The 27,293-nt window shown below is 36.5% G+C and overlaps 1 protein-coding gene across 3 annotated transcripts in view; it reads left to right on the top strand.

Moving 5' to 3' along the window:
* The window catches only part of HACE1 (HECT domain and ankyrin repeat containing E3 ubiquitin protein ligase 1), a 49,054-nt gene extending 24,854 nt beyond the window's left edge, over positions 1-24,200 (top strand). For 2 of the 3 annotated variants that reach the window (XM_084202694.1, XM_084202693.1), the window contains exons 12-24: positions 1,376-1,713; positions 2,792-2,860; positions 3,499-3,586; positions 4,768-4,879; positions 4,964-5,061; positions 5,246-5,333; positions 5,939-6,088; positions 12,007-12,203; positions 16,858-16,989; positions 17,678-17,776; positions 18,173-18,243; positions 22,809-22,922; positions 23,364-24,200. In XM_084202694.1, coding sequence (XP_084058820.1) covers positions 1,376-1,713; positions 2,792-2,860; positions 3,499-3,586; positions 4,768-4,879; positions 4,964-5,061; positions 5,246-5,333; positions 5,939-6,088; positions 12,007-12,203; positions 16,858-16,989; positions 17,678-17,776; positions 18,173-18,243; positions 22,809-22,922; positions 23,364-23,466 — 1,659 coding nt within the window. In that variant the 3' untranslated portion in view covers positions 23,467-24,200. The remainder of the gene's footprint in view (positions 1-1,375; positions 1,714-2,791; positions 2,861-3,498; positions 3,587-4,767; positions 4,880-4,963; positions 5,062-5,245; positions 5,334-5,938; positions 6,089-12,006; positions 12,204-16,857; positions 16,990-17,677; positions 17,777-18,172; positions 18,244-22,808; positions 22,923-23,363) is intronic. The other variant, XM_084202695.1, reaches the window with a different exon arrangement.
* The last annotated feature ends 3,093 nt before the right edge of the window (positions 24,201-27,293 follow it).

The raw sequence follows: 27,293 nt of genomic DNA, 5'->3' as shown, positions 1-27,293 counted from the left end.
TATGGCAGGCATTTATGTAGAAAATGCTACCTGTGCTGGAGGTATTCAGATCACCATGTAGAGAAATGTGTGGTCACTAGGAGCACAAGCATTGAGTCACATACAAAGTATTGAGCAAAGCCTACCAGTATTAGAGATCCGGCTGGCTTCCCCCCACTTTTATTGGGAAAAAGTGGAAGCATAGTGGTAAATTTTTAAATTGTGAATTTCAGCAGAATCTTTTAATACAGAGCTCTTATGAGAAGTAATTTATTGTGTATTGAGAGCGTGTCAACTATGAGGTGCAACTGACAGTGCTCCAGATAGTGTACAGATGCTGTGAGCCGCTCTTTATTTTCAAAAGCAACCTGAGAATATGAGAACATAACTCTCAGTGTTTGCTAAGTCTTTGAATGTTTTCACTGATGAAAAACATTGATGCAGCAGTAACATATGGAAAAAGGAATCCATGGAGAAGTTCACTCTTTTGGATTGCTGTGAAGTACTTGAGTAGATTACCTCCCTGTAGGATTCATATCCCTCTGCTCACTAGGCTGTGGGCTTGTGAAACAAGCCCTTAAACACCATTAAGGGGCAGCACAGTTAGCCCTTGTGGATTTTTTTATGCTTGTACTACTACTCCTCCATAGTAGGCCTGCAGCTCAGAGGAAATGTGTAATGAGGGAATTGTACTGGATTTCAATTATATTGGGTTTTAGCAGGTGGTAGTAAAAAAAACATGTCTTTGTTAAAGTAAAGTAAAATGTATAGCCTTATAATTTGATATGGGATTCTGCTGATACTTGTTTCTATTTTGTAAAGCTAGATGTTAGTGACCCTTACTCTGAAACATCTGAGGTACTATCAAAATGAGCTGTATGAGCTCACATTGTGCATAAAGCACATTCTTACGAGACATGAACCTGAATTTGTGTGATGTTGTCTGGGATTTCCTCTGTCTTCTTGGTGGAAGAAGCTCTTTTTACCAGGTTGTTCCTAGAGAACTGGCACTCTCTTACTCTAGAAACTCAACCTATGTATTCCTGTTTCCCTGTTTGGCTGCAGTGGTTAGGCAGTAGTGTGCTATGTGAAGCCAGACTTTGTCATATAATTCAGTTCTATAGCTCTTCTGTAGTTCTTTCTAAATGAGTTTTTCTTTCTTCCATCTGCTGCTTGGTTTTCCTTCTATATGAAATTTTATCTTTGTGCTGTTTGGCTGCAAGTGCAGAATTTTTAATGACTATTTGCCTCTTATCTCTAACATGACCTCTAAAGGATCATTTAAAGCTTTAAAATGTGCATGATATTTATTTTCCTTAAGAGGATTATCACGTTATTAATGTTATCTAATGTCAGCATGTTTCTTTTTGTCTGTTTTTTCATGTGTTTATTGCAGCCACTGGAACTGCTCTGGCATTCTCTGGATGAATGGCTTGTTCTGATAGCCACAGAGCTGATGAAAAACAAAAGGGACTCTGCCAACATTACTTCTATTTTATTGAAGCAAAAAGGACCAGATCACCAAGATGCTACTTCTGCGCCTTCTTTTGCCACTGCAGGAGCTGAGGGAAGAAAAGAGCTGTCCACTGATGCTGTTGAGTTAAAAACATATGATGTTGCTGGGAAGCAGGAAGCTTGTGCTGATTGTCAGGATGTTATCTCCATGACAGCAAACAGGCTAAGTGCTGTCATTCAAGCCTTCTATATGTGCTGCTCCTGTCAGATGCCTCAGGGGTAAGGAAGCAATTAATTTTTCTTGCCCAAACTATTACCATTTTAAAATCATACGTACTTTCTGGGAAGAATGTTGATACTGACCACATTGTATTAGTGACAGTCAAAGCTATGCTGTTTAATGCTTTCACTAGTTCAGTTATTTTAATGCCTTTTTTTTTTTCAATGGTTCTAAAGGCACAGCACTGCAAGTTTTCCATAGTGCTGCTGCCTATGAATGAGCTGCACTGGGGCACATTTTGTTTTGTATGTCTAATGGCTCTTTGTAATCATGTAGTACTTGTAGGTAGTAGGATTTTGATATTTTGAAGCTTAGCTGTATTTGCTGAATATTTGCTGAATTAACCCTGAATTTAATGTGATTATCCAACAAGAAGAGCTATAAGCTCAGACAAAAAAAAAGTGAGTTATCTTGTGTATGAAAATGATGGCTGGGGCAAAACTGACTTGACTATATGATATATAATAAGGAGAGTTCAGTCTCAAAGTAATGCTCACTTGGGATCCTGTCTCAGGTTGACAAACATGTAGTTTTGTGTGGCCCATGCAGTTCAGCTTAGGTAAGCCTAATATCATTGAGGTCTGGTTTAAAAAGGAAACAAGTGTGAGCACTTGTAACTGAGGTCCTAGTCTGTCCAAGATTGTTACGGATTATATTTATGACTTTGGCCCTCATGACTAGAAGATTAGGCAAGTATTACAAGCTCCCTGAGGAATCTAGAAACAAGGGTCCTACTGCATGTCAACTCTTGGTTGTTCCTAATCACCATAAGGGTTTTTCTTTCTCTGTCAAATTGAGTTGAATAAAAGCTTTCAAATTGGCCAGTAATATTTGTCTGGGGCATAGTTCTCTGTGGATGTTCTGGAAGATGATTGGTTGTTGACATTTTTGCCTTTTCTGTTAGAATTCTGAAATTTCTCGTTATGAGATCTTGCTGTTGAATATTTAGTTTCATGGTGACTAGTTAAACAGCATCAGTTTCTATTTGTGTAGTATTTAAAAAACCCACCAGCAATTTATGTAATTTAAATTAGTTTCGATTGCACTAACCAAAAACATCTTACGATTTTTGAACAGGATGACGTCACCTCGTTTTATAGAATTTGTTTGTAAACATGATGATGTCCTTAAGTGTTTTGTTAACCGGTAAGCTTCAACAAATATGTATCTTGTAATCCACCCCTCTGTTCCTCCCCAGAAGTAATTCATTTTTTTCTTCTTGCTGAGTTGTATTTTTAGATTGTTGCTGTGATATATGAACAATATGCGATTTAATGGTCTTGCTGAACTCAACAGTGTAGATTAATGATTCAGAGCTCAGACTTAAATGAACTCTTGTGCATATTTAAGTGATCTATTTGTAAGATTAGAACTCTATTTCACAGAGAAACAGAATAATTTGATGAATGGATTCTTTCCTTATATTTGTTCCAAATAAGGCCTTCGCTTTTAAGGTAGATGAAAACTTTTATTCTTCCTCAAATGTGTGATGACTTAAAGGAGTCTAAACCATCTTTGTACAGTTGGCTCTTTCCAGAGTTTCTCTGGGACTGCTAGGTTTATAACCTTCTTTCTATGTAGGGAGCTCTTCTAATCCTCCCATGTTTAACAGATGAGGTAGTATAAGTTGTTTGGGGACAAGAATTAGGAAAAAGTGATAAAATAGAAGAATCTCTTGAAACTTTTCTATATGTTTAATTGCATTGTTTCTTTATGTAGCCTTTTTGCATTGTGAAGCGTTATATTGAAATCTCTAGCAGGCTTCTAACCTATTTTTCTTTCAGAAATCCCAAAATAATTTTTGATCACTTTCATTTTCTTCTGGAGTGTCCTGAATTAATGTCCAGATTTATGCACATCATAAAAGCTCAGGTAAATGTCAGGAGGTGCTTAGTTACAACTTCTGTGAATATACAAAGGGTGTTTAAAAAAAAAATTAAAGAATTTCCATTTGGGGAGGATGAAAGAACTAAACATGGCCTCTAATGCTTCTGCATCTGTAATGTGAAAAGATCATATTAAACAGACATGGCAGCCAGATTTCTGTATTCATAATTCTCTAAAATACATGGGTGAGTCCATTTGAGATAAGCAATGTTGGATGTGTCTTACAAATACAACTTTCAGTTAAAGAGTGAAATTTATGTTTGTAAATCTACTTGTGCATATCTAATAGATTGAACTTTAAAATGCTTTACTTTCCACTAACTGACTTATATTTTGTGACAAACCAGAGGATAAATACTTCACTGTTGCTTGATTTGGTCATAGTGGCAGCTCCTTCAATGAAACATCATGTTGTCTTGTTGTCTGTTCCAGCAGCTTTATTTCCTAAGATGTGAACCTTACTGTGCTTTTGTTTTTAGAGATAAATTGCTTTTATTAATGCAGTTTCATTTTTGGGACATGGTGTAGGTGAACTGTTTAGTCAATCTTTCATTGAAATGTGTGTGTTTGAAACTCACTGCCTATGAGTAATGAGGAGACCCTGAGAACTGATACCTTGTTTGTTAGATCAACTTATGTACATGTTGTGAATTGCAGGGGATGAGAAAGGCCATACTTGTGTCATATCTGTCTCAAAAGAGCTGCAAAATGTCAATATAAACACTGAGTCAAACAAGTTAGAACCTTCTCACCTAGGAATTGCTTTCTAAGGTTTCTGGTTCCTTTGGGCTGTTTTATATTGCCAATGAACCTTACTGTAAATAGGGCTGGTTCATATCACTTGTGCTTCTGTGCTCAGCTGTGGTTGATTATCAGTAGTTTTACAGAAGCCAGTGACTTATTTCTTATCTAAGTTCCTTCACGCTCTCCCCTAACCTGCAAGGAGTTTTGTGCTATTTTTCTCTTCTGCAGAAAACTTCAATAGCTTTTTCTGGATAGCTGGTGGTCCAGTCTGTCTGCAAGCACTCAAGTGCATGTCTAGTCCTTTCTTCTTCCCAAAATACTGTATAACATGCTGGGGTGACTCTGCACATCTCAAAAATTAATTGAAAACTATGCATAACCATTTGCATTTGTATGATATGGTTTTGCACCTTGTTTTGTAGCCATTTAAAGATCGCTGTGAATGGTTCTATGAACATCTGCACGCTGGGCAGCCAGATTCAGACATGGTGCACAGGCCTGTCAATGAGAATGACATACTTTTGGTTCACAGAGGTATTGTATTCTAAATGGAATTAGTATGTCTTTGAAAGAAAATGAATGAAAATGAAAAAAAATTAATTGGTATTTTGTATTTAGATTCTATTTTTAGGAGTAGCTGTGAAGTTGTGTCTAAAGCAAACTGTGCAAAATTAAAGCAGGGGATTGCTGTGAGATTTCATGGAGAAGAAGGCATGGTGGGTAAAAGTGCATGGTTTTCTTTTATGGAATTTTCATATGGAAATATTAATTCTCATTCACAAGTGTGGTTTTTAGCTAAAGCCTACTTTAAAATTACTTAAAAAGAAATATGTGGTTACTCAGCATAACTTTTGAGTGAAAGTTTTGTGTACTAATATGTTTTATTCTCTTGACATGCAGGGACAAGGTGTGGTGCGTGAATGGTTTGATATCTTATCGAGTGAAATAGTTAACCCAGATTATGCCTTATTTACCCAGTCAGCTGATGGTATGTCTCTTTCCTTTTTTTTTTTCTTTTTTTTTCCTTAGTTTAGGGTGTCATTTTTTATAGAAGCATTTTTATAATCCAAAGCATCAGTGTAGAGGCACAGATTATTTCATGAAATCTAAAAGGAGAGGTTCAGGTCTGCCTGTTTGAAGTAGTCTTCTCCAAGGAGGCTAGGACTGGACTGTCTCCTGCCTGCATTTGGCTGGAGACATATGAGAGGAAGTAGATATATTCTCATCCTTCCTTTGAGCATGTTCAATAGTTGACAGAAGCCAAGCCCATTAGAATGAGTAAAATGTGTATATAGCAATACAGTAAGATGGAGGACCAAATTTAGCAGTTGGTAATTACCTTTGTGTTGATGATAATTATTTTAGAACAGTTCTTTGGAGAGTGGCTAAGCAGTATCATTGGAATAAGATGTTGTTACATTCTTAGACATTTCTTTCTGATATCTTTTTTGTGTAAATGAAAAACCCCAAACGGACTTTCAAAACCCCAAGATAAAGCTCTTGCAGTGTTTTCAGATGCTTAGTGTATTTGATAAATAAAAGCTTAATTAAAAAAAAAAAGTAATGGAATGTGATAGTATTTTTGTTTTGTAGGAACAACATTCCAGCCAAACAGCAACTCTTCTGTAAATCCAGATCATTTGAACTACTTCCGTTTTGCAGGCCAGATCCTGGGGCTGGCTCTGAATCACAGGCAGCTGGTGAACATCTACTTCACAAGGTCATTCTACAAACATATTCTTGGTATGGTTTTATTAAAATCCTGCTTATTAGTCATAACAATTGGCTGAGTAGTAAACCTTTCCCTTTTTCACTTTTGTGTGTGTTAAAAATGAAAAAGCCTTGAAAATTAATGTCTTTGTAGTCTTTTATGTACATCAGAGTCACAGCAATTCTTTGCATCACAGTTATGAAATTAATTTACTCTTCTACATAGTGTCATTCTTGAGAAATGAAAATAATTCTCATTGTCATCTATTAATCTAATAATTCTCATGGTTATCTATTAATCATGCTTCTCATGAGAACTGAGCTATTCAACGTTATGCATGATTTAGGTTATTGTCTTCAAGCGCTTACTTTCCCCCTGACCACCGAGCTCAACTTGCTCTTTTGCACTATTGGTTGTAACTTCAGGGCCATAACCTGCACCATTCCCTCCTCCTTGCTCTTCACAGACACAAGTGGTCGGTTGAATACTCCTCCCTAACTTCATTATTTCGGCATACCGACCTTCTACACTTGTTTTTTTTTGGCGTCTCTTCAATAAGCCCTTCAAGTGTGTAGCAGGTGATATCTTCCCTAGTTAACTTCAGATAGACAAAGCTGAGAATGTTTGTGAGCTCTCGCAAAAATCTATTAGGCATTCTTGATCATGTCTGAAGTTCTTCACTTGTGCAATGGTTTTAAAAAGGTAAAAGCCCTGCTGTTGAAAACCTCTCTGTCTACACCTATTCCAACTAATACTACTTATTTCCCAAAACAGGGTTTCAGAACTAATGCAGGTTCATCCTGTCTCCTTAATGTGAGAAGTTAATTAATAGGCTTTTACTGTAGTATTCAAGAGGATTAGACAGACGTTTTTATAGAAATGTAACTTTTTTAGTAGGATAACCTCTATGAGCTGGCAGTATCTGTGGTCTAGGACTCTGCTTTTCTTTAAGAACCTTTGTGCCACTTGATTGCTGAACAAAATGCCCCTTTTCTGCGTTGTCGTGAAAAATTTCTCTTGAAAGAAGATGTGATTCCCTGTGCATTATTGTTACTCTTCCAAGTACATCAATTTATTTGCTGTTGCATGCAGAATTTCCTTGGTGTTCAGTCACTAATATTTGGAAGTATAAGATAGCTTGATGGTATTCTGTCATTGTTTTGTCTACCTACAGTTTTCCTGTGATGTTTGCTGAGTCCAGGACAGATTAACTCTTAACTTCAGGTTTGCTGTTTATCTTCCCTGCAAGTGTTCAGAGAACACTTGCTGTTCATTAAAGGTGCAGGCTCAGTCATCTTTATCAAGATCTTCTTCACAGAGGAGCGTATTTTACCCCTCTCCGTCAGTATTGCTTTCTGTGAGAGTGACTATGCTGGGCAAGAGTCAGTGGAGCACAGCCAGTCTGCAGCACCACGTTGGCAATGCTTCTTCAGGCTCCCCTAGTCATTGATCTTTACACAGGAAAGTGGTTCTAAAGTAGAGGTATCATTGCATGGCACAGTTTGGTGTTGACTTAAACCTTGGCCTTTGACATCAAGAGTGATTAGAAGAATTATGAGTGATTTGGGTTTGAAGGGATCTTAGATACCTTGGGCAGGGTCATCTTCCTCTAGACCAGCTTGCTCAAAGCCCTGTACAGCTTGGTCTTGGAACACTTCCAGGAATGGGGCATCCACAACTTCTCTGGGCAACCTGTGCCAGTGCTTCATCACCCCCGCAGTAAAGAAATTCTTCCTAATATCTAATTTAAACTTACTGTCTTTCAGATTTAAACCATTCCCCCTTGTCCTGTCACTGCTTGCCTGTGTAAAAAGAAAGTCCCTCTCCAGCTCTTTTGTAGGCCGCCTTCTGGTATTGGAAAGCTGCTTGAAGGTCTCTCTGAAGCTTTCTCTTTTCTAGGCTGAAACAAGTCCAACTGTCTCAGGCTTCAGTCTTCATAGGAGAGGTGCTCCAGTCATCTGATCATCATTGTAGCCTCAGCTGGACTTGCTCCAACAGGCCTTTGTCCTTATGTTGGGGCCCCAGAGCTGGCTGCAGTACTCCAGATGGGGTCTCATGAGTGTGAGGTAGAGGGGCAGAATCATTGCCTTTGACCCGCTGGCCACACTGCTTTCATTGCTATGAATAACACTCACAGGCTAATTTCCTTGTGATGTATTCACAAAAAAGAAAATCTTATTTTTCTGCTGTTCAGTGTTACCTTGAGGATAGTGAAGTGTTGTTCTTGTCACCTCTTTTGGAAATGCTAATGCTCTTTTGGACTGCTAATGTTTTTGTGTTCCTAACTGTTTTTTGCTTGTGATTATATGCTTGATTGTCGGTTTCTGAATTGACAAGATGACCTATTACTTTTTTCTTTTTTTTTTTTTCACTTTGCTAGAAAAGTATTGCAAACCCAGCAGCAGTCATTAGTTTCTGTTAATAAGATCTAACTGGTCTTGTCATTCCAACATTCTGTTTTACAGGCATCCTGGAACTTTCTAGAGGTTTATACACATTAAACTTGTTTAAGGTCAAAATGCTCACAATTCTTTATCTCTTCTTATTTCTTATTAGAGACAAAGAACTGGAAAAATTGCACCTCCACATCTCAAAGTAGTTGCTTTTTCTGCCTCAATCACTGTGATTTATTTAAACCTTTCCAAGGCCTTTTCCATGAACTTTGCACATCTCCTGTCTTCTTGTTTAAGGAATTAGAGTTGCGCAGCAGTGGGTGCTCCTGAGCAGATTTGTTTTATTTTTGCTTGCTCTTGTTCATGTCAAATACAAGTTATCTGGTTATAGACGTAGAAATTCCCTTCAGTTCTTAAATAAAGGGAGTATGAAATCTCTTTCAGTCTGAGACTGTTTTCATTCCTTTGGTTTTTCACCTTGCACTGAGATCCTTGTTTTCTGTAGTGAAAGTATATCCATCTGTTGATAGCACTGAAACCACCAGTTGTGTGCTAAGCCCTTCTGTGTCTGAGGAACACTGTTAGAGAGGAACTTCTCTTTTTAGTCAATAGACAGGATGTGGAAGTGACTTAATTAGAAGCTGATACCTGTACAAACAAATGTTCATACATTTCTTTGAGACTCGGGTGGATGCATTACCTTTTTCCACTGTGGTGAGTTGAGGTCTTCCTGCAGCAACATCTGGTAGGTGAGGAAAGATCATTAACATATGTGATGACTCCGCTAACACACTCATGTGCTTTTTAAGGTATTAGATATGTAGTGCACATGATTGTTTTTTGTGTGTGTGCTGTGAAACCAAACAGTGTTCCATAGGTCTGCATGTTTATTAAGGCTGCACTCTATTCCACATATAGCACAGGAAGAAATACAGTCAAAAATTAGTAAGACCTCTGTCTCGGGGTCTCTCGCTGTTCAGAGTGACTTTGAGATAAGTTAAAAAGTCTCTTTTCCCAGCCCGGCGCTCGAAGAAGGAGTCAGAGCTCTTCATTTCTCGGTCTCAAGGTTGTTTATTGTATCTTGTCTATAAAACCCTTTCTCCTGTCCTGCTGAGGTCCACTCAGCAAGACAGCCAGAGGCACTCTGCCTGCCCCCAGGGTGCTGTTATGTCTTTATACTAAAAAGTACGTGTACAGTATTTACAATTACTTTCCAATACCTATCACCTATGTCAGACAGTGAGCTTCTACTCTAAACCAGTCTAAAAGTGCCAACATCACAGCAGAAGATGGAGGCCAAGAAGAAGAAGGATAAAGGCTAGACATGCCCCCATTCCTCCATCTTGCCCCCAGAACCCCCATTCTAAAAACCCCCAAATCTATTTTTCACCCCCTGATAAATTCACTATCATTCCACTTAAACTTCATGGCTTGTAATCCTTCATATAACGGTTGGTAATTGTTTTTCCCAAGGGCTAAATCAAAGGCACAGGGGTCTCGGGCTCTGTGCCAAGGTCTCTGAGCTCCCTGGGCAGGGTCTTGAGCCCTCGAGGGCAGCCAGAGGATTTTAATGGGTTCCCACACCTCTTGGGTTTACTTTTCTCACGCTTCTTACCTATCAGCCTTCTGCTTAAACAGGGGAGGAGCAGATGTTTCTCTAGTGCGGTTTTGAAGTTATTTTGTATTTCTTTACGAATAGGGTTACTTTCCTGTTAACTTCTACCTTCAGCTTACAAAGACAGCATATACATTCTTAACTGTCCTATCTACTCTTACATTCCACTCTATTATAGAAAGTAGTCCTTGAAATGGCATAAACAAAAGTGAAAATTAATTTCTGGCTCAGTGTATTTTGAACTGGAGGCCTTAAATCTTGAATAATTTATAAGCTTGTCTCAGAACTTACCTGTATCTCTTGAAGTTCTGTGTTGCACAGAACATACCTGCTTCTCACAATTATGCTAAGATAGATTTCTCTTCAAACTGTAGGGGCCTCAAGGGTATACAAGAGAAAGATACATAATATTTTGAGGGATTCACATTTTTCATGATAAATCTGATGAAATTTTTTTATAACTGCCTGCTTGAGTCACTTCATTGGTAAAATATCTGTCAAGAAAATGACTGAGCTTAGTGCTTTGTTCTCACAGCATGCTGACTATGAGTGTACTCTCATCATAACACTTGTTGAGTTTCTTCTCTAAAGGAGTCTCCGATTCCTACTTTTCAGTCTTCTTTTCCCACATTTTGCGCATATCCCTCAGAGACATCATTATTTCCACGTTTCATGTGTCAAGTGCACATATGCTTACTAGTTAGCAAAAGTGAAAGTCCTCTGGAAACTACTAGACAGATGTTAGTTTTTTTATTTTGAGAGAAGTGGCAGTGATATTTAATTAGTAAGTTATCCCTCTCTTAGGCTGGAGTGTTGCTTGATTTTATTTGGAAACCAGTGCCTTACAGCTGTGTACATATTCTTGCAGCGCTTGTCAGCTCTTCCACGGAAATACTATAATGTTTTTTACACTTGGTTGTTTTGCAGTGGCTGCTAACCATTGCATTTTTTGTTTCTCTGGGGTATTACATCCACAATCCATAATGTGCTAAGGCTTCTACTAATGGGCGCCCTTATGACACTGCACGGTGCATGGAAGATGGTGAAGCAAGGACAGTACTTCCCAATAACTTGCTTTCCCCTAAACCTACTGCTACCCTCACCCCCTGCCCCTTTTCCCAGATATTCTATCTGTCTTGGTAGTGTTGAAGTATCTATCATACCAGAGTTAAAATAATCGAGGTCTGCTTTCTTGTGAAGAGGGTAGCTCTCTAGCATATACTGGGGTCACTTTGTTCTGGGCTCATTTGCTCAAATGTGCTTGAGTGCCATGCCTGTGAAGGGATTTGTAAACAGGCACTTTCTGTACCTGGATGAAAGTCACACTTCTAGCAACTTTCCTTTTAATGCTTCTAAATTAGTTGCAAGTGCAGTTTGAAATGTAATATTCCTATAATACTAATAATTTTAAACTGTATAATAGATCTAATTTCAAATATGATTAAAAATAAGAATACTGAAGAGTAATAGTTTTCTGGATACAGGAATGTTGTCTCCCCCTCACCCCCCAAGTAATGCTCTGAGGGAAAAGCTACTGTTATAGAGAAATATGGTATTTGAGTTGCTAAAATTTAGGTAGAAAACTTTAAGACTTTGTAGGAAACATTTAATGTTTGGTGTTCAGAATGAGTAGATGCTTTTACTGAAATCCATTAGTGAACTAAAATGGTGCAAATTGTTTTTTTCTGAGTGGTATGTCATTTGCTTTACTAGGACGAAAAACATACGGAGGAAATTTGATCTTGTAGTATTTTAAAAATACAGCGTGCACAGTTCTGCTGTAGTTAGCAACAGTGCATCCCTTTTTCTCTTTTCCTATTACTGCATTATTCTGGTTTCTCTCTAGAGGGCAATCTTCTACCATGTATTAAGTTAGAATCCTTTTTGCTTTTTCCTATTTATTTGAGCAGTTTTGTCTTTTTGTTTGTTTTTTTTTTCCTAGGCATACCTGTAAATTATCAGGATGTAGCATCTATTGATCCAGAGTATGCAAAGAACTTGCAGTGGATTTTAGATAATGATATCAGTGATCTGGGTTTAGAGCTGACATTCTCTGTTGAGACTGATGTGTTTGGAGCAATGGAAGAAGTGCCATTGAAGCCAGGGGGTGCAAGTATACTTGTTACACAGGAAAACAAGGTGAGTGTACAGGTTTATTCAGAAGATGGTAGTATAGTACAGGCCATTGAACTGACTTTGTGAATAAATGGAAGGATGAATGGTATACCTGTTTTGGAGAAAATACAAAAAGATTGCAGTTGCCAACACTCTTTCCTCTTTCTAAGTTAGCATGTTACAGAGATAGTGCTAAAATTTTAGAAATAGTTCAGATTAGAGGTTCTTCTTTCTGACAGAACTGTGGAAGGAAAATAGGATCAATTTAAATGAAGGATTTATTTTAAAAGTTACAAGTATTCCTAAAGTTTAGTCTTGGGTATATATACCAAGGAAGTAGAACAGTAGCATTTGCTAAACATAAAGTTATAGGTAATGTTGCAAAGTGTGCTGCCTGCTAGGTCAGTCTATAGCACTGTATTGCTCTAATTAAAATGCAGATAATGGACAGTGTAAAAGTCTGCAGGAAGATTTTTCAGCCATTTGCAAGTCACTTGATGTGTATGGAAATAACCTACTTTTAAAATTTACTTTAATTAGTAGCAGGTTGAAAAGCCCCTGATTCCTCTGCAGCATTAATTCAAAAAAAGAAATATGGGAAAACACAGCCAGATTTTGAAGATCGTGTAGAAATTATGATAGACACAAGTCTGATTGAATCCTTCAGTTCCTGACTAAACAGTTCTGAATAACAGCAGGAGTATCACAGGTAGACCTGACCTGTAGTCTTTTATAACATTGACTTTTGGTCCTGATGTCGGCTTTGTGTTCTGATTTTTATTCGAGTTGGGCTGGCTGAGCCTGTTCTCTGTGCTCAGTAAGCATTTGGCCTCAGGAGTGGTACAGCAGCTGCTGCAGTGGGGAGCAGCCACTTGGTGTCAGCCTTTGTTGCAAGGACATTGCAGTTTGTGTTGGAGCAATTGGCACTGGATTCTTGTAGCCTTAATCCTCATTTTCATTAAGGCAGAGTGTCATTCCAATAGCAGGAATACATGTTATCAGCCTGGTTCTGCACTGATTCCTGCAATACAGTCATTTGTGAAGGAATTCGTGAAAGACTAAGTGATGGTAAAAAAAGTCTAATTGTGAAGGTAGTGGATGCTTAATTTCTTTATTATCTGTTGGAGCAAGCAAGAATGTTGATTCTTGTGTCTGGTCAGTCTTAGCTTCTCAGTATATAAAAAAGATGTATTTAACATAAATTTAGTTTCATAACAACTATTTAAAACCCATTTTCAACTAGCATAATATTTGAAGTTTGCCCACATGAGGGTACTACCCATTAGCAGCCTTATTTGCTTTCTTAATTTTAAAGCTGGGGCACAGTCTAAAAAGAGGGATTGAAAATGTGTAGAGATGCTTCCATTCTATCTCATCAAGCCTTCATCAACATGGCAGGACTAGAGTTTATGTAGCTTTAATTTGAAAGGTGGTAAGAAAGAGGTGCTCTGGTGGTAGCTTTGAAACTATTAATGCATTTTTTGAATTTGAAGTTGCAAAATGTGAAGTCAAAAAATATCTGTAAGACGGCATTGTATTGAAGATATGTATTTTATTGGTTTGGGGAGATTTTTTTCCAGTTTGTTTAATGTAACATAGTTTTGCAGTATACTTTAGCTTAGCTATTCTATCAGTTTAAATAGGAATGTCTCTACTTTATGAACAAAAATCTCTTTTTCTCCTGCAAGTGATATCTTGGTTTTTTTCCTCCTTTACCCAAGGAATAATAGATCAGTGTTTAAAACTCATTGTATTTATTATACCTCTGGGAGAAGAAAATTCAACTTCTAAAATAATTTGCTAAAAATGCACACTAGTGGATAACCTGTTAAAATTCAATTATGCATGAATCTTTATCCCTTAAAAAACCTAAACAACAAGCATACACAAAAAAATTCCCTGTGCCAAAACCAGAATAAACCACACCCTTGTCCCTCCCTCCACAGAAACAACCCAGCAGTCCCTTTCTCTTATTGAAAACTGAAACAGCATAAATGCACGACTAGTAAGAGATATTTGTAAAGTGTTATTTTCTTTGAATGGGGTAATTTTCTTTTTTTATATCAACTGTGTAATAGGAGAATGGTTGTGGGACAATTAGATGATGCAAATATTCATGTCTTGCAATTGCTGTGTCCATGGAGCCCAGCTGAAATACAGTTATAGCTTGGTTCAAATGCCTTTTGTCATGGTAATGGAGAGACTTCAAAGGGAAAAGTCTGGCTTTGTCCTGAGTTTCTCTTTGCTCTTTGCTGTATATCGTTTCGCAGCTTTCTACTTTTTAGGAAAAAAACAAAACCAGGTATAGTCAAGGTTTGACTTAATGTTATATTAAAGAAAGGTTCAGATCCCCAGAATCCCGTGGCTTTCTCAGTCCTCCCAGAACCTGTCTGTGAGCTGGCCATTCTGTTTGGCAGTAAAATAGCAGGTATTTTTTTTTTTTCCAGGCAGCTTTAAAATGGAGCTGCTCTCTGAATCTGAAAATGATCATAACCATTGATCCTTTCTCACAGTATATGGGATTGTGAAATCAAGGAAGCATGATCTCTGTATTATTTACCTCAAAGTAAAATACAGAACAACCCCTCACCCAAACTAGACTTTGTCATTATATTTGTGATGCCCATCTAATGTGTGTTCAATCAAATCTCCCTTCCTTAAAGAAGCCTAGATCATAACTTTATGTACTATGTAGGAATGCATATGTAGATCTGAAATTATGTATGTATTTCTGTTTTGTAATGTGCTCCTAAGGCTTCAGAGGGGAAAAAAATGTAAATGAAGTGCAGAGAAAGCAAAACAAATTGACCAGGTTGTTTACTGACACGTATTATGTAAATTCTGTGCTAGGTCTTTTATCATGTGCCAGTGCTGATAGCCAGGATGGTTGGCTGTTCCAGGCTATTTTAAACATTTCTTGTTACACCTAAACTACAGCAACTGCTTTCTCTCATAATTAAAGTGTTCAATGTAGTATTTTTGTCATGCATAAAATAAGTAATTTTTTTTTAAATGGATTTTTCAAAATAAGGTTGTGAATTTTTCTTTCCGCAGCCCTGTTTTTCTGGGTAGCCTAATTTACATAAGAACAGTTTAAGAGATGTAAAACAAGCATTTCTGATCATTGGAAACAACCCGTGTTAACATTGTTTTGAATCCCGGTATTGCAAAAATTTCTGATTTCTTCTGTATTCACAGACTGACTTTTGTCTAGTGCAGTTAATCTCCTTTGGCTGCCCTTCAGTCCTTAGAGAAGGGAGCTGTCTTTAGCTCCACTGATAGTAGAAGCAACCTGGGAAGATTACTAGACTGAAACTAGATTTTTGAGACCAGTACTGCAGTTGAAGATATTATTAGGTCATGTTCTTCTTCTTCGGAGCACTTCACAAATTAATTGTTCTCTCAATCTAATAAAATGGTGATAATGCATTTAAAAGTATCTTTCAACTGCAAACAACCCCTCTGTACATCTGTGAATGTAAGGAGGTGTATTTAAAAAGTATCCTTCTGTTTTGAAATGTTACATAGTTACTTCTCTTTTTCAGAAAGGGAGGAAAGAAAAAATGCTGGGTTGCTTTTGTGCAGGTTCAGAACATAAAAGTTGAGGTTGAAATATTTTAAAATTAAAAATCAAAGTAGTATTTTCGTAAGATTGTTCTCTTGAAGGGAGCTGATAGTTGAGATGGTTTAATTGGGAGATACACTTCATGATTTTCTTATTAAAAGTCATGATTACAAAGTCAAAGCATTTCTTTGAACAGAGTACCTAAATAATCTAGGAATAAATTTTGTTTTAAAGTAGAAAACTATTTTCTTGAGTAAAGAAACTTTATTAAACTTTTGTAATTTGGTTGGGGTAGATGAGACATGTTTATAGAATATTAATGTAGGCAGTTTTCCCTTCTGAAAGGCACTTGTCTCCTTCTAAAAGCCTTCTTCCATTAACGCCTCCTAGGCTTTTGTGTTCTTAAAAGCAAAGTTCTGGTGGATTCCTTTTCTGGCTGGCATCTTTTAAAGGGAAAGGAGTCCCCAGATCTCTAAAGCATGTTATAGTCTATTCCCTGGCTATGATGGAAGTTGTTTAATGGTGTTTTTCTTTTTTAAAAACTAAGGAGATTTTTCAAGACTTTCTTTAAAAAAATGTAATTCTTATTAAGACTAATAAACTCTGCAGGCTTTATTATGTATTATTTTAGGCTTCCAGAGGCAGGGAGGGGAAAGCAAGGAAGCTTTTTGTTTCACGAGTATTCCTTCAGAAGTTAGCTTCTGAAGTTAGCTTCAGAAGTTACCTTTTTCCTAGGTAATGTCAGTTTGCTTAAATGGAGTATTTTTGCTTACAAACATTGGTATGTTTATGGCCTTAATTGAGCTTAATGGAAGTGATTAGGTGTGGGCATGACAAGTTTTGTTTGCTTCCTTTATCCTAGTCTGAGTATCTGTTTTTTGACTGGTTTGTGTAACAATTAAAACACTTATGTTTTGTAATTGTCTTAGGAAGGAAGGTGGAAGAGCAGAAGGGGCTTATTTTGGGTTGCTTCCACATGAAAAATGCAAAGGGACTCTTACACCTTACAGTGGAAGAGATTTGTAATGCATTGTGGACTGCATTTGTGTGTGTGAGTTTGAGCCCTATGTGATTTTGCTGGGGTCTATCTTAATATTGTTTTCTGTGTTGCAGGCTGAGTATGTCCAGCTTGTGACAGAGCTCAGAATGACAAGAGCCATTCAGCCTCAGATAAATGCCTTTTTACAAGGCTTCCATATGTTCATTCCACCATCTTTGATCCAACTTTTTGATGAATATGAACTGGTAAGCTGAAATGTCTATGTATTTTTAAATGCTTTGTTCAACGTATTTCATCAGCAGTGGAAATGATGTAAAGCTCAGTACCCAGAAAATAAAGATTTTTTTAGATTTCACATTGGCTTTGTTTCCTGGGCATCTATCAGTGAGGATCTCATTATGTGTATTCCTGCTTTTTCTAGTTACTCAGGATTACCATCTTCCTGAAACTTCACATGGCAGTAATAAATGCCCTAAATTGTAATTTCAGTATGGAATCAGCTTGTTGTGGCCTTTAAGTCTTTGCATATTTTCCTTGAGGAGGACAGAAATCCTGTAAGAGTAAGATGCTGTCTATTGTCTTTACTTTTTCTGAGTCGCAGAGTCACATTCCGGTAAATACTTGGTGGTTTGATCTTCCGTAACCAGCACATCTCAAATTATGTCTGAAGCCATGGCAAGACTCAGAGGTTTTTTCTTTTAGGTTCTTTGACAATAATTTTTCTCCCTTGCTAGTGCATACTTAAATTAAACAGATCACGTGAAGTTTTCTGAATTCAAGAATCTTCATGTATTAAAATTTAGTTGTGGGTTCCATAAGGTTGTAATAAAATAAAAAAGCACTGCAAGCTTTCTACTTCTTAAAATAGCATAAACTCTTGAAATAGGTGGTTAGTCAGGAGGACTAATCACAATCTGTGTGCTTCTCCTGAAGGAGCTTTTGTTGTCTGGTATGCCAGAAATTGATGTGAATGACTGGTTAAAAAATACAGAATACACCAGTGGCTATGAGAGAGGAGACCAAGTTATTCAGGTACATTTATTTATTTATTTATCTACTTATTTACTTATTTATTTATATATTTATTTTAAACAATATTCAGGTAAAATTATTTAATTATTTATTTATTTAATTATTTATTTTTATTTATTTATTTAAGACAATGTAGACTGTTTAATCCAAAAAATATGGTCTTGTTGTCATTATCTGTGTGTGTTTGTGGAAACTTATTTTGGCTGAAATTTGTGGAGGTTTTTTAATACTGTATTTCTACATTAAGTAACTTAATTATTTATGAATTTGGTACAAAAATTTCCATAATTTAAATAGCAAACTTACATGTATTCCATTTATCGTTTTATCAATATATTTTCAAGTACTACTACAAGTATTTAATGGAAAATGCAAACTAACTTTTTTGTCATTTAGTGGTTCTGGGACGTGGTGGAAGAACTAACTCAGGAAGAGAGAGTGTTACTATTACAGTTTGTTACTGGCAGGTGAGAGACTCTTCTGTAAGAACAGATACATTGTCCAGATACTCTGAAATGAGGCAGAGACTTGAGAGACCATAAAAGATCATCTAGAAACTGTTTTGCATACTGGTTGTTCTATACATTGATGGAAGAAGACAAAGCATGTGTTAATACTTTTGCTGTCTCTGTTACCTGCAAAATGATTGATTACTTATTTATTATACTTGACCACTTTGCAAGAGGCCTTTGTTGCTGTCCAGGCTGTTCTTGACAAGGCCATAGTGAATTTAAATGAGCTTTATATTCTTTTTCCTGTTGCATGTTTATGTGACTCTTGCCTTTTCCAGCAAACAGCTGAGGCTGTAATATATGAGATAAGTACATTCAGTCAATATATACAGAATATCCTTCTCCTCAAGCTGAGTTGAATTCAACATTAGTGCAGTGTGTCAAGATAAGTAAAGATGTAGCCTTATCGAAGACTGTGTGCTTTATAAAGGTTTTCTGTCCTAAATTCTGTTTGTTCTCTAGGGAAAGCCACTTTTATTTCCCTTATAGTTTGGGTGCAGTGGGGGAATGTTTTAGCAATAAATGCCCCTGTGAGCAGGGTGAGTTGCCGAGCTTGTGGGTACAGACATTTCACAAAGTGGGTCCATAGACATAAATGTGACGCCTGAGTTGTGCAGTCCAGTCTTTTTCTGGTAGCAGGCAGAGATCACAACATCTTGGTTTGATGTTCCCTTAATATTCTTGGATTAGTAGAGTAGCTGAACTTTTGTGTGTGAATTTTGTGGTTAAGCAAAGATAAAATACAAATTAAGATCATCAAAACTACTTTTTATATTAAGGAATTTCACAGCCACGGATGTATCATCAAATGGCCTGGTCTCCAAATTCTATTAGTTTCCCTTGATTGATTATGAATTTCCTTGGTTTTAGGGATCATGGATGATTTGAGAAGCTAGTTGTATGCACATTGATCTTTTTGTCCTCTGAAGAAATGATTCCTGAAGTTGTAACTGCGCATGTGGGGCATGCCAACTGCTGGTCTTTCATTTTTAGTGGACTGGGCCATTTCTAAATCTAGACAGCAAATAAGGATCTTTAAAATGTAAGGTCATGTTTCAAATGCTTCTTAAAACATTCCAAATGATACTGAAGTGGCATTCAGTATTTTCACTGCATTTGGGATAATCTACTGAATTCTAAGAGGCGCTTTCTGTAACTGTAAACAGTTACACTGTCTGATTAATATGTGCGTCAGCATCATTCGTTTAGGTCACAAATCAGCTACTGTCTTGTTCTTACCCATTTGCTTGTTAGTAGGAAAGAAATTTTTGGTGTGGCTTTAAGAACTCTGGTTCAGAATTTAAAAACAATCTGTTTTTTTTCCCCTGTATCACCTAGGAGGAACCCTTTGTTTTTTATTCAGTGTTTGAAATGCAATAGATGTATTTTTCCATAAAAATTTAACTTTTGAAAGTTACCTCTAATAGTGATAGGCATCTGGCATTTTTGCACATAAGTCCCCAGACAGTCCTACTTTCTTTTAAATGGAAGATTTAGATGCTGACTTTTCTGTGAGCCTAGTACAGTAGTCAGCTGATACCTTTAGTAAAATTTTACATTAAAAGTATGCCTGATTTCAAACTATGATGTTTTTCTGGCCTTAGTGAAGAATTTGCTTCTATGGGTACTGGTTGGCAGGCTACATTCAAAAGTTTTTTTTTTCCCTCCATTTCTCTTATTCTCTTCTGTACATTCACTTACTTGATTTTTTTGTGCGTGTGTGAAGTGTAACTGTTTTTTCTTTCCAATCAAAAACTATAAAATTAATTAAGTGAATTAAATAAAATAGATTTATGATTGTCTTTAGTGTTTTTCTGACATCTCTAAATATTTCTTAAACGTTTCCTTTTGTGTTCTTCCCCCATTTTTACATCTCTTTCTCTTTTTCTCTTATGAAGTCTTGCTTTTGTAGTTTCAGTGGAGATAACATTGCATTTGTTGTCAATACCAATTTTGAGACTCTTTTAATAGTAAAGTAATTGTCATGAACAAAGTTTGACATATTTGGTGGTCTTAGCACACTCATGAAAAATTCTAAATGTTTTTGTGGCTCATGTTGGGGATCTGAAAATTCACTTATGATGCCATTTATTCTTTCTCATCTAACAGCTGCTTGAGATATTCCCAATTCTACAGGCTTTTCTTATTTTTCCTCCTCTTGATCTGTTTGATATTTATAATAGTATTTGGCTAATTTATTGTTAATTTTCTGCTGGCAACTTCTGATGGAGTTTTTAGTGAACAGTTGGAAGGAAGTGTTGACAGCTTGATAGATTCTAAATGATAAATTCTACTTCATTTGAAGTCTACAGCTGCAAAGATTGTGTAGAACTTCTTTGGGAACTGTAGTTTTTGTGGAGCAATGAGCAATATGCTTATGCTCTTTTAAGGAAAATTCAGCATAGTTGTTAAATATGAAAGATATAGGTGTCTGCTGTCATATAATAATAAAAGGAAACAAGCTTAAAATCTCTTCTACAGTGTTTTCATTCCAAGCAAATTTATGCAAAACTTGTCAGTAGAAAAACAGAAACGTCATGATTCAGATGTAAACGTAGAAATTTCCAAAGTTATAAAATTATATTGTTGCTCTTGCACACAGTTATTGTGATACTTCTTGCATCTATTTAGAAGGTTTTCTTCACTATATTGGCAGTGTTTTGCTTGGGGAGACAATTCATTCTTGGAGGCACAAGTTGGCAGTAATCTCTTTCTTTTAAACATTCAAAGCCTTGATCATGCTTTATGATTGTGACCTGTTATATGGAAAGTATTATAAAAGTTACATTGGAAAGATTTTTAGATAATAGTGGACTGAAAGAAATTTCAGCAGTTAGTTCTCTGTTTATTGCTGATTTGAATGTGTGATGTTTATCAGAGGGGAGAAAAAAAAGTCATTGCAGGGGAGGCAGGACTGTATTGGTATGTGAGCCAAAACCATGGTATAAGAGTACTGATGTACCATCTTTACTGCTGTTCTGAATTGTTGCTGTAAGCACAATTCCATTTGTATCAGAAATTATATGCTGCAAATAATCAGCACTTCTCTCCATAGTGGTTACTTTGTCTAGCAGTGTTTGAACTATATGCTCAATATTGCTGTTGTTAAGCTGGGTAATACAGATTTATGTGTTGGATACTAGAGCTAGTTCTAAAAGGTATGTTTAAAAGGTATTACTGTGAGTTGTGTCCCATCTCCTTCACATTCAGCAGCAGCAACCATTATGCTTGTGCATTTTTGCCAGGTAGTTTTACATTACTTCTTCTGTAACACTTGCTTCTGGCTTTTTTTTTTTTGAGGTTTTTATGGATGCAAGGGCTGTGCTAGCAAGATGTTATCTTGTAGTGTATGTCAGCTTGATGTTATGAAAATATCTGTATATTTGAATTTTATTCTATTGGTTAGTTTTGAATGACAGAGAGGGAGTCTGAACAATGGGCTATTGCCCATTTACACCTGGAGTAATCTTTGAATAATACGTTGGTAAAGGGAAAAAAAAAAGAGTGATATGATTAAGTGAGATTGCATTCCTGAAGATGCAAGTGATTTTTTAGTGTGTTCTAGTTTTGCCATAGTTTGTCACTGGGCTATAGTGTGACTGATGTAATGGTTTTATTAGTTACTTGAAATATTTGGCCTGAAGTAGTAAATGAACAGACATGTCAAGGACACTTTGGTCATTTGTCCCACAGATAGTAATCAGAGAATAAACTGTTTTGTGATGTAGCTTAAACTTTAAACATAAATAGACATGTTTGTCTTAACTGAGATAATGCCACAATATAAGAAGGATATAAATCTATTAGAAGGCATCCAGAGAGGCCATGAAGATGGTGAAGGGCCTTGAGAGGAAGCTGTAAAAGGAGCGGCTGAGGACGCTTGGTCTGTTCAGTCTGGAGGAGACAGACGGGGCGTGGGGAGCTCATTGCAGTCTACAGCTTCCTCAGGAGGGGAAGTGGAGGAGCAGGCACTGATCTCTGGTGACCAGAGATAGGACCCAAAGGAATGATGTGAAGCTGTGTCAGGGAGGTTTAGGTTGGATATTAGGAAAAGTCTTTTCCCCCAGAAGGTGGGTGGGCACTGGACCAGGCTCCCCAGGGAAGTGGTCACAGCGCCAGCCTGACAGAGTTCAAGGAGGATTTAGACAGCAGTCTCAGGCACATGGTGTGGTCCCTGCAGAGTTAGGAGTCAGATTTCAATCCTTGTGGGTCCTTCCCAACTCAGAATATTCTGATTCTATAAACATTCTGCAACAAAAACTGGTTATAGAAATGAGTCCTTCTTACAGGCAGAATTATCTTAAATGTCAGCCAAACAATATGGTGCCTATTGTCAGTGGACCAATATGTTACTTGGTCTTGTAATTAAAAACTTTTAAACAATGAGAATTTTTATATTGGTAAGAAAAAAGGAACTTTTGTAAAAGTGTTAGTAACTGTCAGATATTTTCAGTGGAAAGATTACATTTTTTTGTCCTATAACATTATTGCACTGCTCTAATTTCTGTACATTTTCTCAGTTCCAGGGTGCCTCATGGTGGCTTTGCCCATATAATGGGTGGCAGCGGATTGCAAAATTTTACTATTGCTGCTGTGCCATATACTGCAAATCTTTTACCAACATCAAGCACATGGTATGTTAACTATTCACAATAAAATATCTTAAAACCAGGGCTTTTTCATGTCAGTCACAGTCAAAAATACAGTTCTTTAGAATATTAGAAAGTCCCAAAAAATTTAAACAGTTTCTGCAGTATTCACTCTCCCACATGAAAGTGGTGTGTTTTATCCCAAATGATGTTACATTATGTTTGCTCATTGTTTGCAACTTGAGTTTGTCTAATTAAAGGTAGTGAAATTAATAAAGCAATATTAAAGTTAAATTAGTGTATCATAATTTTCTGAAGTGAAAAACAACTTAATTTCCTACCATATATTCAAATGATTAGTGGTACTAAAAGTCTGCACAGGCTGGTTTTCTTCCATACATGTAATTTCTTCAGGGTTTTTAATCAGAAATCTTTACTGTTGAGTTTTTTGCTGAACTGTGGTGTCTGTTTTTTTTTTCTTTCCAGTATCAACATGCTGAAGTTACCTGAATACCCAAGTAAAGAAATTCTGAAAGACAGGCTTCTTGTGGCATTGCACTGTGGAAGCTACGGTTACACAATGGCATAATGAAGTCTAGAAAACCCATTTGACTGTTAATGTGCAATTTTGAGTGGCAGAAGTAATTTTGGAAACTGTCAATAGAAAAGCATCTTAAATGCTGCAGCCCATTGGCAGGGCTGGATTTCAGAACAGCACCATCAGCTTTCCCTCCATTATTGTGTTGTCAAGGTAGCTCTGATACCATCATAACAAACTTCTCAGTACGCTGTATTTTCATTTTTTTAAATTACAGATCTGTATGGAAATCAGTTTACATGCTTTTCATTATTACTTCAATCTGAGAAAGTTTGTCAGAATCTCTTTCCACAGTTTACATTTGATTTCCATCCATGTGGTTAAATGACATTTGCATTGCAGTTTACTTTGCACTCAGATGGAATACTGCAAATGGAAGGAGTTGTACTTTATGCCTTGTTGCATGTGAAAGTGCCATTTATTTTTGCAGACCACTACAGAAATTTCAATTGGAATATTGTACAGTAAGACAGAGCTGATGTATTTTCCATTTCTTTGCATAGTAACAGAAAGAAAATTTTATAACTTTTTGGTATTCTAATGTACATAATGTGTAAAGATTAGACTGTTATGACTGGAAAAAACCAACAGATTGAGTTTATCTAGTTTATATTAGAATTTACACTATATTCTACTAAATATTTAAAGTATTTGTGACTTTACAGTCAACTTGCAGTTTAGAATTTGTAAATATTGTTTAAGATCTATATCCATTGTTTGAATGCCTTTGCTCTTTCCTTGATATAATTGTATGTTCAAAAGGTATCAATTAAATTTTAATATTTTAACCAGAATCTGAATGTGACAAATTTGTGTGTCTCTGTGGGCAGATTATTCTTTTTTCTACCAGGATTTTATTAATCTTTCTATTTTAAATTGTCATGGAACCAGTATTTGCGGAGTCATTGTCAAAGTGTATGGATAGACATAAAAAAATGCACCAGGAAGTAAATTGAGCTTATGAGGTTAACTGACAAAACTATGATAGTTAGAATCTCATGTCAAAAATTTATATACAATTATTTATTGCTGTTTTTTCCAGATTTTATTTATTTTAATCTAAAGCATACATAACCTCTCTTGAGGAGTGAGAGAGAAGTCTGTGGGACATCTTGCCACAGTAATTTTCCTCTGGACTAAGCTTTATACATGAACTTATTAGCTTCATTTCCTTTTTTGTTCCTTTTGTACACATGTTCTATAAATGTTGGTTTAAATTCTGAGACAGTCTGTGGCTGCCACATGAGGAGAATACCAGTTTTAGGTAGTGGAAAGAGCAGGCACTTCCAGCAGAACAGTTTAGGGAAAGCTGCTTGGCTGTTGCTTTCAGGAAAGGGAATGAAATCTTGAAATCATACAGCAAAATCTAACAAATGCTCTGGAAAGGAGATACAACCAAAAAAAATGCAATTGAAAGAAACCAGAAAATTTGGAAATGAACTGACTACAACCAAATGGACTGAGATGAAATGAGGGGCAGTGAAAAGGACCAAAACTTGCCAAAGTTACTTCAATTAAATCCTCAAATGAGGGAAGAAAGGTAAACAAAGAGAGAGTAAAAACTAAAGAAATGAAATGTTAAGGAAAAAAAAAATCCAAAATCAAGTGAAAACAATAAAAATGAATGGGATGATAAGAAGAGTAGGGAAATGGACCAAAGCTTGCCCAGTTAATCCTCGTTGAAATCACAAGACTTCATTCCCTTTCCTGAAAGGAAATGAGATGCTGTTCTTCTCTGGCAAGCTTGAGGAAGCTTAGGCTATTAGAATAGGTTAGATGTTTGAGAATGTGTGGGGTTGTAACATTTAATCCCAGTTGCTTTGGATCCTTCAGTTTAGCAAAAGTACTTGGCTTTCTTGCACAGCTGGGCTGTGCTTGGTTCCCTGATTCTATTGCTTATTTAATGATGTGCTTCTGCAAGGTACATTGATAGAGCTGTACGAGGTATTTGTCAGGCATTGGGTATTTGTTTTCTTATGTAAACTGGGATTTTTGTCTTTACCTAAGGTTTTAGTTAGTTAACAGCTATGCAATCTGTGCTTTTTTTTTCCCTTTAACATGTTTTATTTACAGTAATACACAGCAGTTTCCAGGAAGCCAAAACATTGCATGCTCCTGCAGTGTTCAAAATAAGTCATACTGCAAGGCTGAATGAAGACAAAAAAGAAATTATTTTTTCCACTTCTGTATTATACTGTAGGTGACAACAAGCTGAGTTTGGTCTCAAACAGTTCACCTAGCATGCTTGGCAGCTGGCTTTGAAATGTAAGGGAGAGCAGAATAATAATACTCTCAACAGTTTCCTATGACACATCTCCCTCTTACAGCCTCACAATGGTAAAGCAAATTTTTTTTGTTGCCTCTGTGCCCCACGTTAGTCATGTCCCTTATGATGTATCTTGTAGGATTTCTTGTAATGTTTTCTCTACTTACCCCCCTAAGAGATTAGAATGAAATTCCTCTAAAATCCTCCTGTAATAAGAAGGCATGATGTAAATATGTAGATAATGGGAAGGGAGCTGTTGATGCTGGGCTCTTGGCATAACATCAGCCCTGTTATTGCTTGTTTTGAACAGGGTTTTTTCCTGCTGAAACTGAACAGTGCTGTTGACTGCAGCTGACCATGTGAAGTTAGCAGGATTTAATTACTGCATTGAAAGGCTGTTTTTTAGGACACCTGTGCCCTATTAGCAACAGGGTATGAAAAGCCTGTTGAGAAACTATAACTTAATATAGCTTATAGTTTAGAATGGTTAATTGGTTTATATTTGTTCTCCCACTGTGCCAGAACAAGGCAGGGTGAGTATTTTATCTTGGAAAGAACAGAGCAGATGTCTTGTCAGATCATAGATCATGAGTGCTCATTAGCTTTTATTGTCTTTATGAAATGTTAGATAGCAAAGCCTAGTTTTTGATGCTTGAAAATGTATTGTGCATCTAATGTTGCAAAACCATTAAAACCATAAACTGTGAAATGCAGCTTAATGACTTCTACTGTATGTTCCATAGTCAAATAAGATGGAAAATGGAATGACAGGAAGATGGTGGTTGGCTTGAATTTTCCAGATACTTGGAGATTTTCACATGCACAGTAGAAAAAAATGCTAGGATCACCTGTGCTTTAGAAATTGTGGTTAAGTCAGTAGTTTATGCAGCTATTTTTACTGAGAATTTTTAGCATGTCCATAGAAGAGCATTTGTCTAGTTAAGAAGCAAAATCAGTGAACTACTAAACTGATGCTAAGAACCAAAGCTTTAAATCAACTAGATTAAGCCATCTCAGGGATTCTTGAGTTGTGAAGATAAGTAATTTTCAAGTCAGAACATCTGTGTTTATGCAGACTTGCTATGGACAAGAGACAAGATAGACAAGAGACTGTGATACATGTTTTATACATGACACACTTGTCAATTCAACAACATTTTACACTCTAATGACACTAACAGAGTTAATGTGCTTCTGTACTTCTGCTGTTGTTTAGAGGCAGTAGGAATCGCACCACATAAAGAAACCTAGTGAAAGGTTACTGACTTAGTCTTGGGTTAATTACTGGCTAGTTTCCTTTGAAAATAGCTCTGTGCATTTAGGTAGATTGAAACATTTCTGATTATGTGTGTAAAGCAGTATTTCTAGTTTCAGTTTTAAAAATCTGCATGTAATTCAAACTAATAGAAAATATTAATCAAAATGGAATTAAGATAGACCGCACCTTTAGTTTGGGTTTAAAAATGGCATTTTTGCATGTCTTTCCCTAAATGGTATATAATTTAGGTGGAGAATATTGCTTTTGAAATACTCACTTAATATGTTTGAAATG

Source organism: Fringilla coelebs, assembly GCF_963513975.1.
Source record: "Fringilla coelebs genome assembly, chromosome: 3".
Lineage (NCBI taxonomy): Eukaryota > Metazoa > Chordata > Aves > Passeriformes > Fringillidae > Fringilla > Fringilla coelebs.
This window is presented reverse-complemented; position numbering and strand designations above follow the sequence as displayed.